An 11721-nucleotide genomic window follows, 5' to 3' on the forward strand; every position below is an offset into this window, starting at 1 on the left:
ATGAAGTCCCCACTTTTGGAAGAACTCCTTAAAGTACAAATCAGACCTTGTGATGCTCGGATCTTCTTTGTCTAACTAATGAATCCTCCTATAATTAATTGAGTCATTAATACAATTGGTTCTAACATTTTGACTAATTAGGAAATAATGCAGACGATACAATTTACACATAACTGTGATACAGTCTCGTTCATGTTCAACTACTATTTGAGGTAAATCCAAATGTAAAGAGAATCTTTTTAAAATTAAATTATTTTATTTTCAATTTTTAGATTTACACCCAATGGTGGTTGAGTATGAATTTCATAGTCAGCGACCGTGTGAACGGAACTGTATATGGTATGATAAACCTAGCAGTACTCGAAAGTGGAAACAGGTGAAAAGAAACCGTTTAAAACACAGGGAGTGAAATATAAAGCACATTACCCGTTCTAGCAATATTTTCCAACTTAGCAATTGTTTCATCCTTCTGTTTCTTCTTTTTCTTCCAAGAGACTGTTGAAAAAGTGAAGTTTCTCAAATTGAAGACAAAAACAATGTTTGGAATAATAGAATCATAGATCAGCTACCATTACACAAGTAAGACAATCGAAACCGAAAAATAATACATAAGTGCCCAATCTGACACTGGACAAATTCGCAGCTCTCTATTCGTCATGCCTTATCAAAATTCAAGGACCACGTCAAAACCCTTATAAGAACAAAATCAAACCCACTATACCTTTTGAAGCAAAATTCAGTAGATTGCTTTACCAATTGAACTCATGTCTCGTACTCCATGGCAAGAAAATTATTTCGTTTCTTCTAGCTTGAATCTTCACGCAACAACAACAGAAAACCGATGGCAACAGCAGACTCCCAAATCGGTGGAGGCGAAGGTTTTTTTCGTTACCTTAATTGGTCTCCTGACTAAATAGGAGTTTTATTTGATGGGAGTAGGAAGCTCATCTGAACTGGAGATTCGGAAGACGTGAAAGAAGGTATTTCTCTCTATCCCGATAGTTTTACTGTTTTATCCCTTTTGATATTTAATTATGCTTGGTCTAATATTTATCAGGATGGGCATTACTGTCTTTAAGCCGGTGGCAGTTCCATAAGGCATGTTGGCTTAATTAAGACCGATTTGCCCCAATCCTAAGATATGTTTTCGAACACGACCATTTTACTGATTGGCTTCGTGTTTCGCAAAAGAAACTGATGAAAAATTTCAATTCAGCATTGTTTTTACAATGCAGGAGGGGTGAAATAATGTCAGTCACCAAATTGCAGCAGAAACAGAATTTAAATTGCAGTAACTGGGACAATGACCGTATATTTCAATTGAGAGAAAAGCTGCACACCATCAAATAATCGATATGTTTAATATTAACAAACCATTAACAATATCAGTGATAAAACCATAAACACAACTGCACAAGTAACCAATCTAACTAATGTTTTTGTTCTGTTAGAATGGGGGGTCTGACAACGGCAGTAAAAAATCCCAAATATAATCACCTAATCAAAAAAAAAAGATTTGGAATTCCGTGAAACGTATGCTTTGCCTTGTTAGCCGAAAAAACAAAAGAGGAAGCAAATCCACAACCATATTGTTTTAAACTACACACCTTCCTACTGACTAACCTCAGTAACCTGGAAGACAGACAAGTGAAAATAGTAACAATAATCAGAAGCTGGTAAACAGAGATTCATAATAATTTGAAAATCAAAAACATATACTATGCTAAATGCTCTCACCTCTGTTCTCTCCCTTCGCCTACGGAATAGTTTGATGAATGACTTAAAGACAGCACTCCTGGTGACATACTTGTGGAAAGGCGTTTCAGGTACGGGAATAAACTTTCCAACAACAGCAAGAGGCCAACTGCAACAATTAAAAACATTACTGTGAACTTCAAATCTATGTAAACATAGAGCGAGAAAGCTATAACAATAGCACAAATCAGCATTCAGTCAACATCATTACAGTACTTTAATTATAATAATTACCTGATAAAAGCGATAATAACAGAAATCAACCAATGCTTCCAGTTTAACCGGACTGTTGTAGTGAACTTCCCCAGGAACTCGACAATGAGAATCTACCCAAAATACAAAGAACATTTTAAACTACTGCCAGTACCATTAAGCCCCTTAACAAGAACAACAGAGTTTAAGAGTCACCTGAAGTACAACTGTCATCACAATAATCCCCATAAAGAGGTAATTTTTGGTAATTCCCTTGAATATGTTGAATTCATCTGGCTTTCGTGCATTGAACTCGTTGAAAATCTGCAATTTGCACAACAGAATTTAATTCGAGTGGTAACATACCATAGCATAAAAAACAATAGAAAAAGATAAAAGTAGAACTCAATCATACAGCTAAACTTCCAAAACAACGCCACAAATGTTCTCCCATTGAACAGAGAAATGAACCACAAAAGACTTTGACACGAGCCACGTGTGGATGCCAGAATTGAACGGAAATATAAACAATTTAAAAGACTTTGACACGAGCCACATGTGGATGCCAGAATTGAATGGAAATATAAACAATTCAACAGGTAAGGACTTACTTGACAAAGGACAAATGTATTGAATATCAGTGTGTTCTTCACTTTGTCCGCATGCTCAGTAGTATCATGTTCAAGATGGAGAATACTTTTCCCTCCGAAATTAAGGATAAGAAGAACAATTATTTGGTAGATAGCCTGTATTAGAATAACAAAAATTATAAAACATCAGAGAATATAGTGCAGTAGAACACTTCAACGACAGGAAACTAACTTTGGTCAAGGATATCAAGAAAAGAACATGTACCTGAATCAATAAGTTCCTCCACATTATGTTAGTAATCAGTGGTTCCCTGTAACACCGTAATGATACAATCAGATGCGCAAAAAAGCATTGTTAGGTTTTTCTTATATGACATGAAGATCTAATCAATATGTGCTAATTGAAGTGGTATGGAAGGTGTTCACCATCAAAGAAGTCTTACCTTCGACCAACAGGAGGTCTGTCCATCAGATGATTCGTAGGAGGCTCAGTAGCCAGAGCTAGTGCTCCAAGAGTATCCATTATAAGATTTACCCACAGAAGCTACACAAACCAGAAGCAAAGGCAGATCACTAGGTGCACGCATGGAGAGATAAATGTGTGTGTCAGAGAGAGAGAGAGAGAACCTGAACAGCATTTAGTGGTACTTCACCAGAGGAAATTGCTGCCACAACATTGATAACAAGTGCGGCAACATTGACAGTAAGTTGGAATTGGATGAATTTCTGAATATTAGCATACACAGATCGTCCCCATCTAACAACCTACACCAATCAAGCAAATTTCAACCATAGATGAGTCAGCATTATACAATAAGAAATCAGAATCACAATAAAATTAACAACAATAATGATAAATACAGCCACAAAAAACAAACTGCATCCACCTCCGCTTATAGGTGAGAGAATTGATATCAAATCTCAACTCAGAATTGAAGGCCTCGCGCATATCAAATCTCATGAACACTAAATTGCTAAGTAGACAGGTTTAATTATGACACTGAACATAACTTGGAAACGAGAAGTTTCATATAAACACTAACCTTCACAACTGAAGCAAAGTTGTCATCCAAGATAATAATATCAGAACTCTCTTTGGCAACTTCTGTACCTGCAATACCCATAGCTAACCCAATATCCGCCTAGTCAAAGATTCCAAAATAGAAGATCATTATGATGTACAACACTAGGTAAAAGGGGGAATGCAACATCAAATACAGAAACAAAACAAATAAAAGTAATCAAACCTCATGCAGTGCAGGAGCATCATTAGTGCCATCTCCAGTAACAGCAACAACATGGCCTCTTCTCCTTAATGCTTGCACAAGCAGAAGCTTATCGTTGGGAGAGGATCGTCCCATTACCTATACATAAAATAGATAATAAATAATCATATTACAAATGCATGTGTCAATTAATCCAAGAAAATAAACTAGTGAATAACTCAACTGAGATTTTTGGAGCAACATCTTCTCTCTGCCTCTCAGAAAGCTCACGGAAGGCTTTCCCTTCAATTAGTGTTGGCTCACAGAGCTCCGATTCAGGAGTCAGTATGCCACACTCTAGTGCTATTGCCTTGGCGGTCTGCACGTTGTCTCCTGTAACCATCCGTACCTATGGCATACATAAAATTGGAAGGATAACTTAAAACGTAACCCAACCTGCTTTGATAGCAACTCTAATAAAAAGGAATTCACACAAACTAGTTATGAAACCCACTAGTAGATTAGTTTACAAAAGAAAAATGACCCATTGGATATCAAGGACCAGGAAATGACCCAAATAGAATGCACATGATCTATATCTAGAGTTTGGTCCCTGAACATCCCATCATTTAAAGAATGCTCATAGACAGTATATTATTGGAACAAGTTGATATACCTTAACGCCAGCCTTTTGGCATAGTCTCACCGAGTCCCCAACTCCTGGACGACATGGATCCTGCATTTTCAACATATTTGGACACAAGTTAAAGTAGGGTGGAAAAAAACAGCCAAAAATGAGCCTGCAAGACAATACCAGATTACCTCCCGCTAGTAGCAGAGATGGTGTTTTTTATGTAGTTATGAAAAAAGCATTATAATTGCATAAAAATGCACCGGATACAATTAATTTGCAAAATAGTAAAAAAACAAGGTAAAGGCAGAAACTAGAAAAATAATTGTATATAACAGTAGGACTCCCAATTACTTTTGGAAAGTAGCAATGCATCATTGATGTATCCATGTGAGTATGTGTAAACTTGTGGAGGCAGTACCTTAATACCGACAATAGCAAGTAAGACAAGGTCATCTGCAGGCAATGCCCAATCAGCCAATTGTTGTTCACCAGTTGGAACATTTTCCAATTCATATGGTAAATATGCTATAGCAACACAGCGCAAACTACGACCGGCCATATCCTCAATAGAATTCCTGAAAAACATACGCTGCGAAGTGCGAACAAAGGCATATCCTCTTAGAGGGTGCACTTGACAAAATTTATGAAGTAAAAAGTAAAACACCCCAACCATTTGAAACAGACAAATAAAGGCCTTATTTGTGCAACCCTTTGAAATGATTTAAATTCTGGAGAAGTTGCAATTTTTTATAGTTTAAAACGAAATTGAGATTACAAAACAAGCAAACATGTGAAATCACTCAGCAAGAAGTTAAACAAGTAAACATAATGGTCTGTATAATATATTTTTATATCTAGCTCAAGAAACACCACAGCAATTAACAGCAAACTGTTCTCTGAAAAAGCCAACCTTGTCATCATCCATTGCTGCCACCTGATCATTGCTGTCAAAGTATCTTGTGCATGAGGCCAAGATTATTTCGGCAGCCCCTTTCCAGTGTATATGAACTTCAGATTTTGGCTGTTTAGATAGAAACACAATCACACGAAGTTAATGGGGATCATATGATGCCATCTACTGGAATGAAATTCTAATAAGTCTCACTTCATAAGATACCCAAAATGCTCAACAATGGGTTGTGAAATCATTGCAGAACTGAAAATAAAACTATGTTCAAAAGTGCAAGAACAGCAACAACTAGCACGCGAAAATGTAGTCCTTTAGAAATCTGATGCAAAAACTCAATCAAGTAACTGAAACTAAAACTAATCGGTAAACTCTACCAGTTTAACTGCCACACCGCCTCGTTTCTTCTCGGAGTTGAATGGGAACACATGAAGAATCAAAGACTGAGACCTGGTGGCTTCAAAATTCATCCCAAGCTGCAAATAAGGTTCAATATTAAACAGTTATATAATGCTACGAACAAAAACAGAAAATATGAAATTAAAAAAAAAGGACGGGAAAGAACCTTGAGTGCCCATTGCAGAATTGCCTTCTCCGTTGGTGATCCAGTAACCTCTACATCACCACCAGTCTAACAAAAAAGTACAGCCACAAAATGTTAATTATTCAACAAAAAGTCGGAATAGCTTAATATCCGACGATACTAATACACAGAGAAGCAACAAATACTTCAATGCATACCTCAGGCACATAGACATTGCCCGTTGTATTCTGAGCAACCCCTTCAATAATCAAAGACGCCATATTTGGCGACAAGTCGGGTTTGCTATCATTGTTACTGACTTTCTTCAAACAAGCACATGACTCAACCACAGTCATCTACATTCAAACAAATCAAATACATTCAATATGGTTGATATCCAGCTCATCATATACAGTAATCTAACTAATAATAGGTAAGAATCGTCCCAAAAGTATGAAAAATATCAAGAAAAGAATCCGTCTTATATAGCCCACCTGGTTCAAAGTCAAGGTACCAGTCTTATCACTGCATATAGTAGTGGCGGAGCCCATTGTTTCACAAGCAGAAAGCCGACGCACCTGCATTTCAAATTCCATCATTAGTACATAAGACCAAAACTTCAGAATCAATAAAGGTATTGATGTAAAAAGGAAAAGTACACATACCAAGGCCTTATCTGCCATCATTTTTCTCATTGAGTAGGCAAGTCTGCAAGCGGCGAAAAATGGAATCATGAAACATGAATAAATGGTATTTAATGTAGTACAAAAAAAATGCACATCATGGAGTACTACAACCCCTTTGATGAGGTTCAATTACCTGAGGATCTAGATTTAATGACTCACAACCAGAAGTATTTCAAATTAATTTAGCATAATAAATTCAGCTCACTTACGTTAAGGTCACAGCTAAGGGGAGGCCTTCGGGAACAGCAACCACTACAATGGTGACCTATTATATATTTTTCCCATTAGTAAGGAACATGCACAAGAACATGTGTTGGTGAACAATTAGAAGGACACTACAGTCATAGATATTGACATACTGCAATAGTGACAATTTTGATGGCTCCATCTATGGCTTTCCCGAACTTTGTCTTCCCGGAAACAAATTGAGGAGTTCCATCTGCATTTAGTGTATGGCCAGTAAAGTATCTGCAGAAAAATAATAAGATGAGCATAAACCTTGTCAGTTTCTTTTGTGTACGAACACAGATACCAAATATGGGCTCGAATATATGTTGTTTCATGACACGTTGATATTATTGTAATTAAGGAAACAAAATACACACAAAATTAAGCATGAATGATCAGAAATTTAATTTATACAGAATAATTTTTAAAATAGAGAATATCCAAAACTAAGAATCGTCCACAGATATTTGTTTTGGCCCATTCAGTATCAGAGACACATTTGTGTCTGGATCTGACTGGGATATATCACATTTATTCCAAACAGCGAAGATTAGCCAAGATAGAAATTCACCTGACCAAAAGGACAATCAAGACGAGAAAGGCTACTGTGAGTCCCACAATACCAATGAAGGTAGCAACCCCGTTCAAGCGCACCTAATAAGAGTATATAATTTAGTACGGTTTACTAAAGTACAGTATTAAACAACAGTTCTATATTAATGAGGGAAAAAAAACTAACCTGCAAGGGTGTTTCTTCACCTGTGTCTTCCGAGATGCTGGCCATTAGTAATCCCCATTCAGTATTAATACCAACACTGGTTACCTGAAGATAGATAACAAATATTAGAATATTGAAAGTTCTTTCAGTACTATTCAGTATCCATCCCAACACTGGTTACCTGAAGATAGATATTTGTTTATATAAAATTATATTTCCACACAATCAAACTCACACATCAACTACCCTTATGAACCTCCCATAATTTAATAACTTTCTTATTATATCCTTTTCTTTTATCCAAAACCTGAGTCTTCACCTTATTTCAACTCCCCAATTCTAAATTTTTATACATGATGGTATTCCAAACAGAAATGACATTCCATCCGAAACCTAGCTTGCATTGCTAGTTGGAAAGTTGGGCCAACAAAGTACACTGGAGGGAGAAAAACTAGAATTTGCAGAAAAGGAAATGAAAAACATCAGAATCCGTACCAGCATAATACCATTTCCATCTGCTACTTTGCAGCCCGACATTAGAAATGGCTCCTTGGAGTCCTTGCGAACCTGCAAAAAGAACAAAATACAACTTATGAAAAGTGAAAAGGTTACAATATAACGATACAGAGAACAGGTATAGATGCTCACAATCTTGGACTCGCCAGTCATGCTAGACTCATCAATTGAAAGTGAATGACCAGTGATTAAAACCCCATCAGCAGGAACCTTGCAAAATAAAATCAGGTAGATTATGAATATTGAACAGCAAAGGTTATACAAACCGCCAGCAAGAAATACCTGATCACCAATGTTGAGGGGGATAACATCACCAACAACAATATCATATATTGAAACATCAACGCGCCTACCAGCTCTGATAACCTGCACATAACCCCAAAAAATGAAATGATACACAAATGAAAATATCAAGGTGACAATGACATGTAATGAGACGATGGTAACACACCTCAATTTGTATATTTCTCTTTTCCTCATTAAGATTCTGGAACTGCAGAGATTGTTTGTAGTCGCTAATTGCTGCAGGTAAAAAACGAATTCAAAGACTAGAACTCCCAATGTATAAAAACAGGATTCAAGTAATGCCACTCCCAAGGAAACCATAGCGAAAGAAAATACTGTTGAAGACCAAATTTTTTCACACTTATAAAACTTACAACACAAATTTCACTTAGTAGCTTATAACTGAATTTGCAGTAAACAAAAATAGCATCGCGTTAGAATGAATTTGTGCATCCTCTGAGATGGATGTTCATTTAATACCTGTCACGACAATAACTAGGAGAACTGCGAAAGCAATGCTGCCACCATCATACCATCCCTCCTTAATACCCTATCACAAACAAACACACATAATGAATAAATTATGCATCCTTCGCGACAAATGTCCGAACCACTCTTTTATATTATTTAATTTGCAAAATGCAAAACCAAAGCTCACCTCTGTTTTTATACCCAGAGCTAAAGAAGCCACAGCAGCAACCATCAAAATGATAAGAGTAAGATCTTGGCAAGCTTCCCAGAGAAATTTCTATCAGAGAACAAAATGAATGAATAAATTAAGTATAATAATACCTTGTTAAAGATGTACATAAGGTAATTTTATACACAGTAATTTCACATATTCACAATCAGCAACGAGACATACAAAAAAACTCCTTGGTTTTTTCTTGGGATATGTGTTGGATCCATATGCATTTTTTCGTTTTAGTAAATCTTCATCACTTCCAGGAATTCCCTTTTCTAAACTTGTTTTGAGTAAATCTCCGATGCCTTCAACCTGATGTAAAGAAACAAAACAATAAGACAAATGACAACATTAATATAAACATCCGGATAACAAGAGAGGTTCCTTGGTAGACTTACCCCGCCATATTGCTGCAGAGTAGTAAACTTATGATCTCTAGATATTGAAGCTAATTCTTCTTGTCCAATTGGAAATTCACCAGCAGAACTTGGTTTTGGTGGCACAGTTCCTGAAAATTAGAATTATCAAATCAGTCATAGATGGAACAGTATCACATTAATTTGTATAGACTTTACAAGTACAGATAAGAAAAAATTCCAATGGTACAGATAAGGGAAGTACCATTTTCCACTGCTACAGATTCCTTAAAAAGAAATGCAGCCTAACACAAAGAAAAACTAACATTAGAAAACAAATAGCAAATAATTAAGGTACAGTGTTTTTGAAAAGATAAAAAAATAAAAAATTACTCGTATGGCTTGGGCATGTGCTCTAATCTTCCTTAACGTCTGCTTTTTTTCTTCCTCCTTTTTCAGGTCTAAGGTGTACCGGAACCGACGAGAAGCATTTAGCACAAGTGCCGCTTGCTACAAAGAAATAAAACTCAGCTTCAGCCCATGTTTTGCTAAACAAAATAGTTGAATTTATTCACACACACAACAGAAACTTGGAGCATTAAAATCACAGGAAGATGGCATGTACTGATGCAATGAGGCATAAATGATGAAAAATAATGCACTCCTATGTAAAATGTAAAATAAACACATATCAGAATGGCTCTGACTAAAGGTATCAAAATAGGAGACACAAAACCAGGCATAATGCTTACTATGTCAATATTGATACTTAGACCAAACAATTATTTTCACCATATTTCATGAGTTACCACACAACTTAACAAAATGGACCTATACTTTTGTCTTTTATAATTCACGAAATTTTACTGATTTAATAAAAGAAAAACTACAAAGGAGTGGAAAAAGATGTCCACTATAACTACCAACAAGAATATGAAACATAAAGGTTACTCAACCAACTACATCAGTCCCCTTTGAGAAGCAGACATATGAGCTGCTTAACCCACATGATGTCAATCTCACCAACAGTTGATGTATCGCGCAGCTCAGGAAAAGATGAATTCCACAAGATACCTGATTCTTACGCCTACCTCCACTGGTATTTACCTCCTTTTCATTGGCAGCCATTAATGCAAGGTAGGGTATATGCCCTCTTTCTTCTGATGCACATTTCACTGTTTTACCTCACTACCCTTCGAAACTGGCAAATTGTACTCAGAAAATGATGTATTGCTCGTTAATTTTTAACAAGTGATGGCCTGTGAACGATGTGCTAACAAACCTAAGACTACATCACAATTGCGACTAATAATTCACTCAATGAGACTGCAAGATTCATTGAGAAGCCGGTATAGTTGAAGAGACATAACACCTCCGAAACCATAAAATCTCTGAAATCCTTCAGTATCCAAAGTGGAATCACGGTGAACTAACAGCGAAACCAACCCAGACCGAAAACGGCAATTGGAAACACCATACACTTAACAAGAATTAGCATAAAAAAAGTGCGAATCGAGAAAGCGAAAACTGCCAGAAATAGAAACGTAAACCAATTGAAGAACACACATGTCACAAGGCACATACGGCAACGAATTAGATACCATTTCATCACATAATTCACAGCAGATCAAAATATCGGAAAATCGAAAATCAAATCCAAACAAAAAATAGCAAAGAGATAAGAGAATCCATACCCTCCAGCGCCGGAGCCGCTCAACAGAAGCGTGCTTAGTTCTGGTGATTTCAAAAACATTGTTGTTGTTGTCCTCGTCGTCGCCGGAGTGGTTACCTCCGGCTTCCATGTCATAGTTGATTTTCTGGCTCGGGGAGCCAGTCGAATGACTCATCCTTCAAAAAAACCTGTCGCAGTAGAGATGGCACCGTCAGTTTTCCTCACGCCAAAACTCGTTCCTCACTCAGACACTTTCAGACAACACAGAAACCCGCCGGCTCCGACTATCTCACTCGCCGGCTTCCAAATCTGACCGACTCTCACTTCAAATCCCTCACGCAAATTTCAAAAACTCCGAATCACCTACATCCGAACCCATTCGAAGCAGTTACATCGCACTAGGCATCCAAAAAAGAATGATATGAAGGATATTGATTATATTTATACTATTTGAGAGAAACCAAACGCTTAAGCTCGACGAGCGTTCGAAGTAAAAAACTACTATGACTGAAGAAATCTACAAACTTTAGTAGCTACGGTGGTGGTTAAGAGCATACAAGATGAAAAGGAAAACCCTAGCTGATGGAGAAGACACGGTCCCGGTAAAAAGAGCCGGTTTATATACAAAGATATAGGTTCCTAAATTTTATTTGGAATCTTCGTAGAAGTAGAGACTGGAATATGAGAGGAACTAGAATTGTGCCGTTTTGGGTAAAAACGCGTAACGTTAATTGGAATGGTGTGGAGCGTCCACGTGCCCGTTGTTTTC

General features: G+C 36.9%; 1 protein-coding gene across 1 annotated transcript; it reads right to left on the reverse strand.

Annotated features, from left to right (window-relative positions):
• Positions 1-1347: 1347 nt before the first annotated feature.
• LOC126790086 (calcium-transporting ATPase 8, plasma membrane-type-like) lies at positions 1348-11282 on the reverse strand. The gene is made up of 34 exons (XM_050516219.1): positions 10975-11282; positions 9674-9790; positions 9546-9585; positions 9323-9432; positions 9105-9236; positions 8898-8987; positions 8720-8789; positions 8406-8476; positions 8237-8320; positions 8087-8164; positions 7934-8005; positions 7460-7543; positions 7292-7374; positions 6852-6960; positions 6702-6757; positions 6472-6514; positions 6301-6384; positions 6025-6162; positions 5849-5914; positions 5661-5759; positions 5287-5397; positions 4795-4965; positions 4419-4478; positions 3987-4151; positions 3785-3901; positions 3581-3679; positions 3165-3302; positions 2981-3081; positions 2803-2848; positions 2559-2693; positions 2164-2271; positions 1990-2081; positions 1738-1864; positions 1348-1632 (listed from the first exon to the last, which is right to left on the reverse strand). Exons 1-34 carry the CDS (start codon positions 11125-11127, stop codon positions 1612-1614), a joined length of 3270 nt encoding a protein of 1089 aa, XP_050372176.1. The 5' UTR covers positions 11128-11282; the 3' UTR covers positions 1348-1611.
• Positions 11283-11721: the final 439 nt, after the last annotated feature.

This window comes from Argentina anserina, chromosome 4 (assembly GCF_933775445.1).
Source record: "Argentina anserina chromosome 4, drPotAnse1.1, whole genome shotgun sequence".
NCBI classification, from domain to species: Eukaryota; Viridiplantae; Streptophyta; class Magnoliopsida; order Rosales; family Rosaceae; genus Argentina; species Argentina anserina.

Bases quoted from the DNA above. Each gene is read 5' to 3' on its own strand.
- LOC126790086 (XM_050516219.1), bottom strand. From the start codon at position 11,127: ATGAGTCATTCGACTGGCTCCCCGAGCCAGAAAATCAACTATGACATG. The intron at 9,237-9,322 runs GTAAGTCTACCA...TCTTTACATCAG, and splicing joins CTCTGCAGCAATATGGCGGG to GTTGAAGGCATCGGAGATTT. The intron at 3,902-3,986 runs GTTGAGTTATTC...TTTTATGTATAG, and splicing joins ATGTTGCTCCAAAAATCTCA to GTAATGGGACGATCCTCTCC.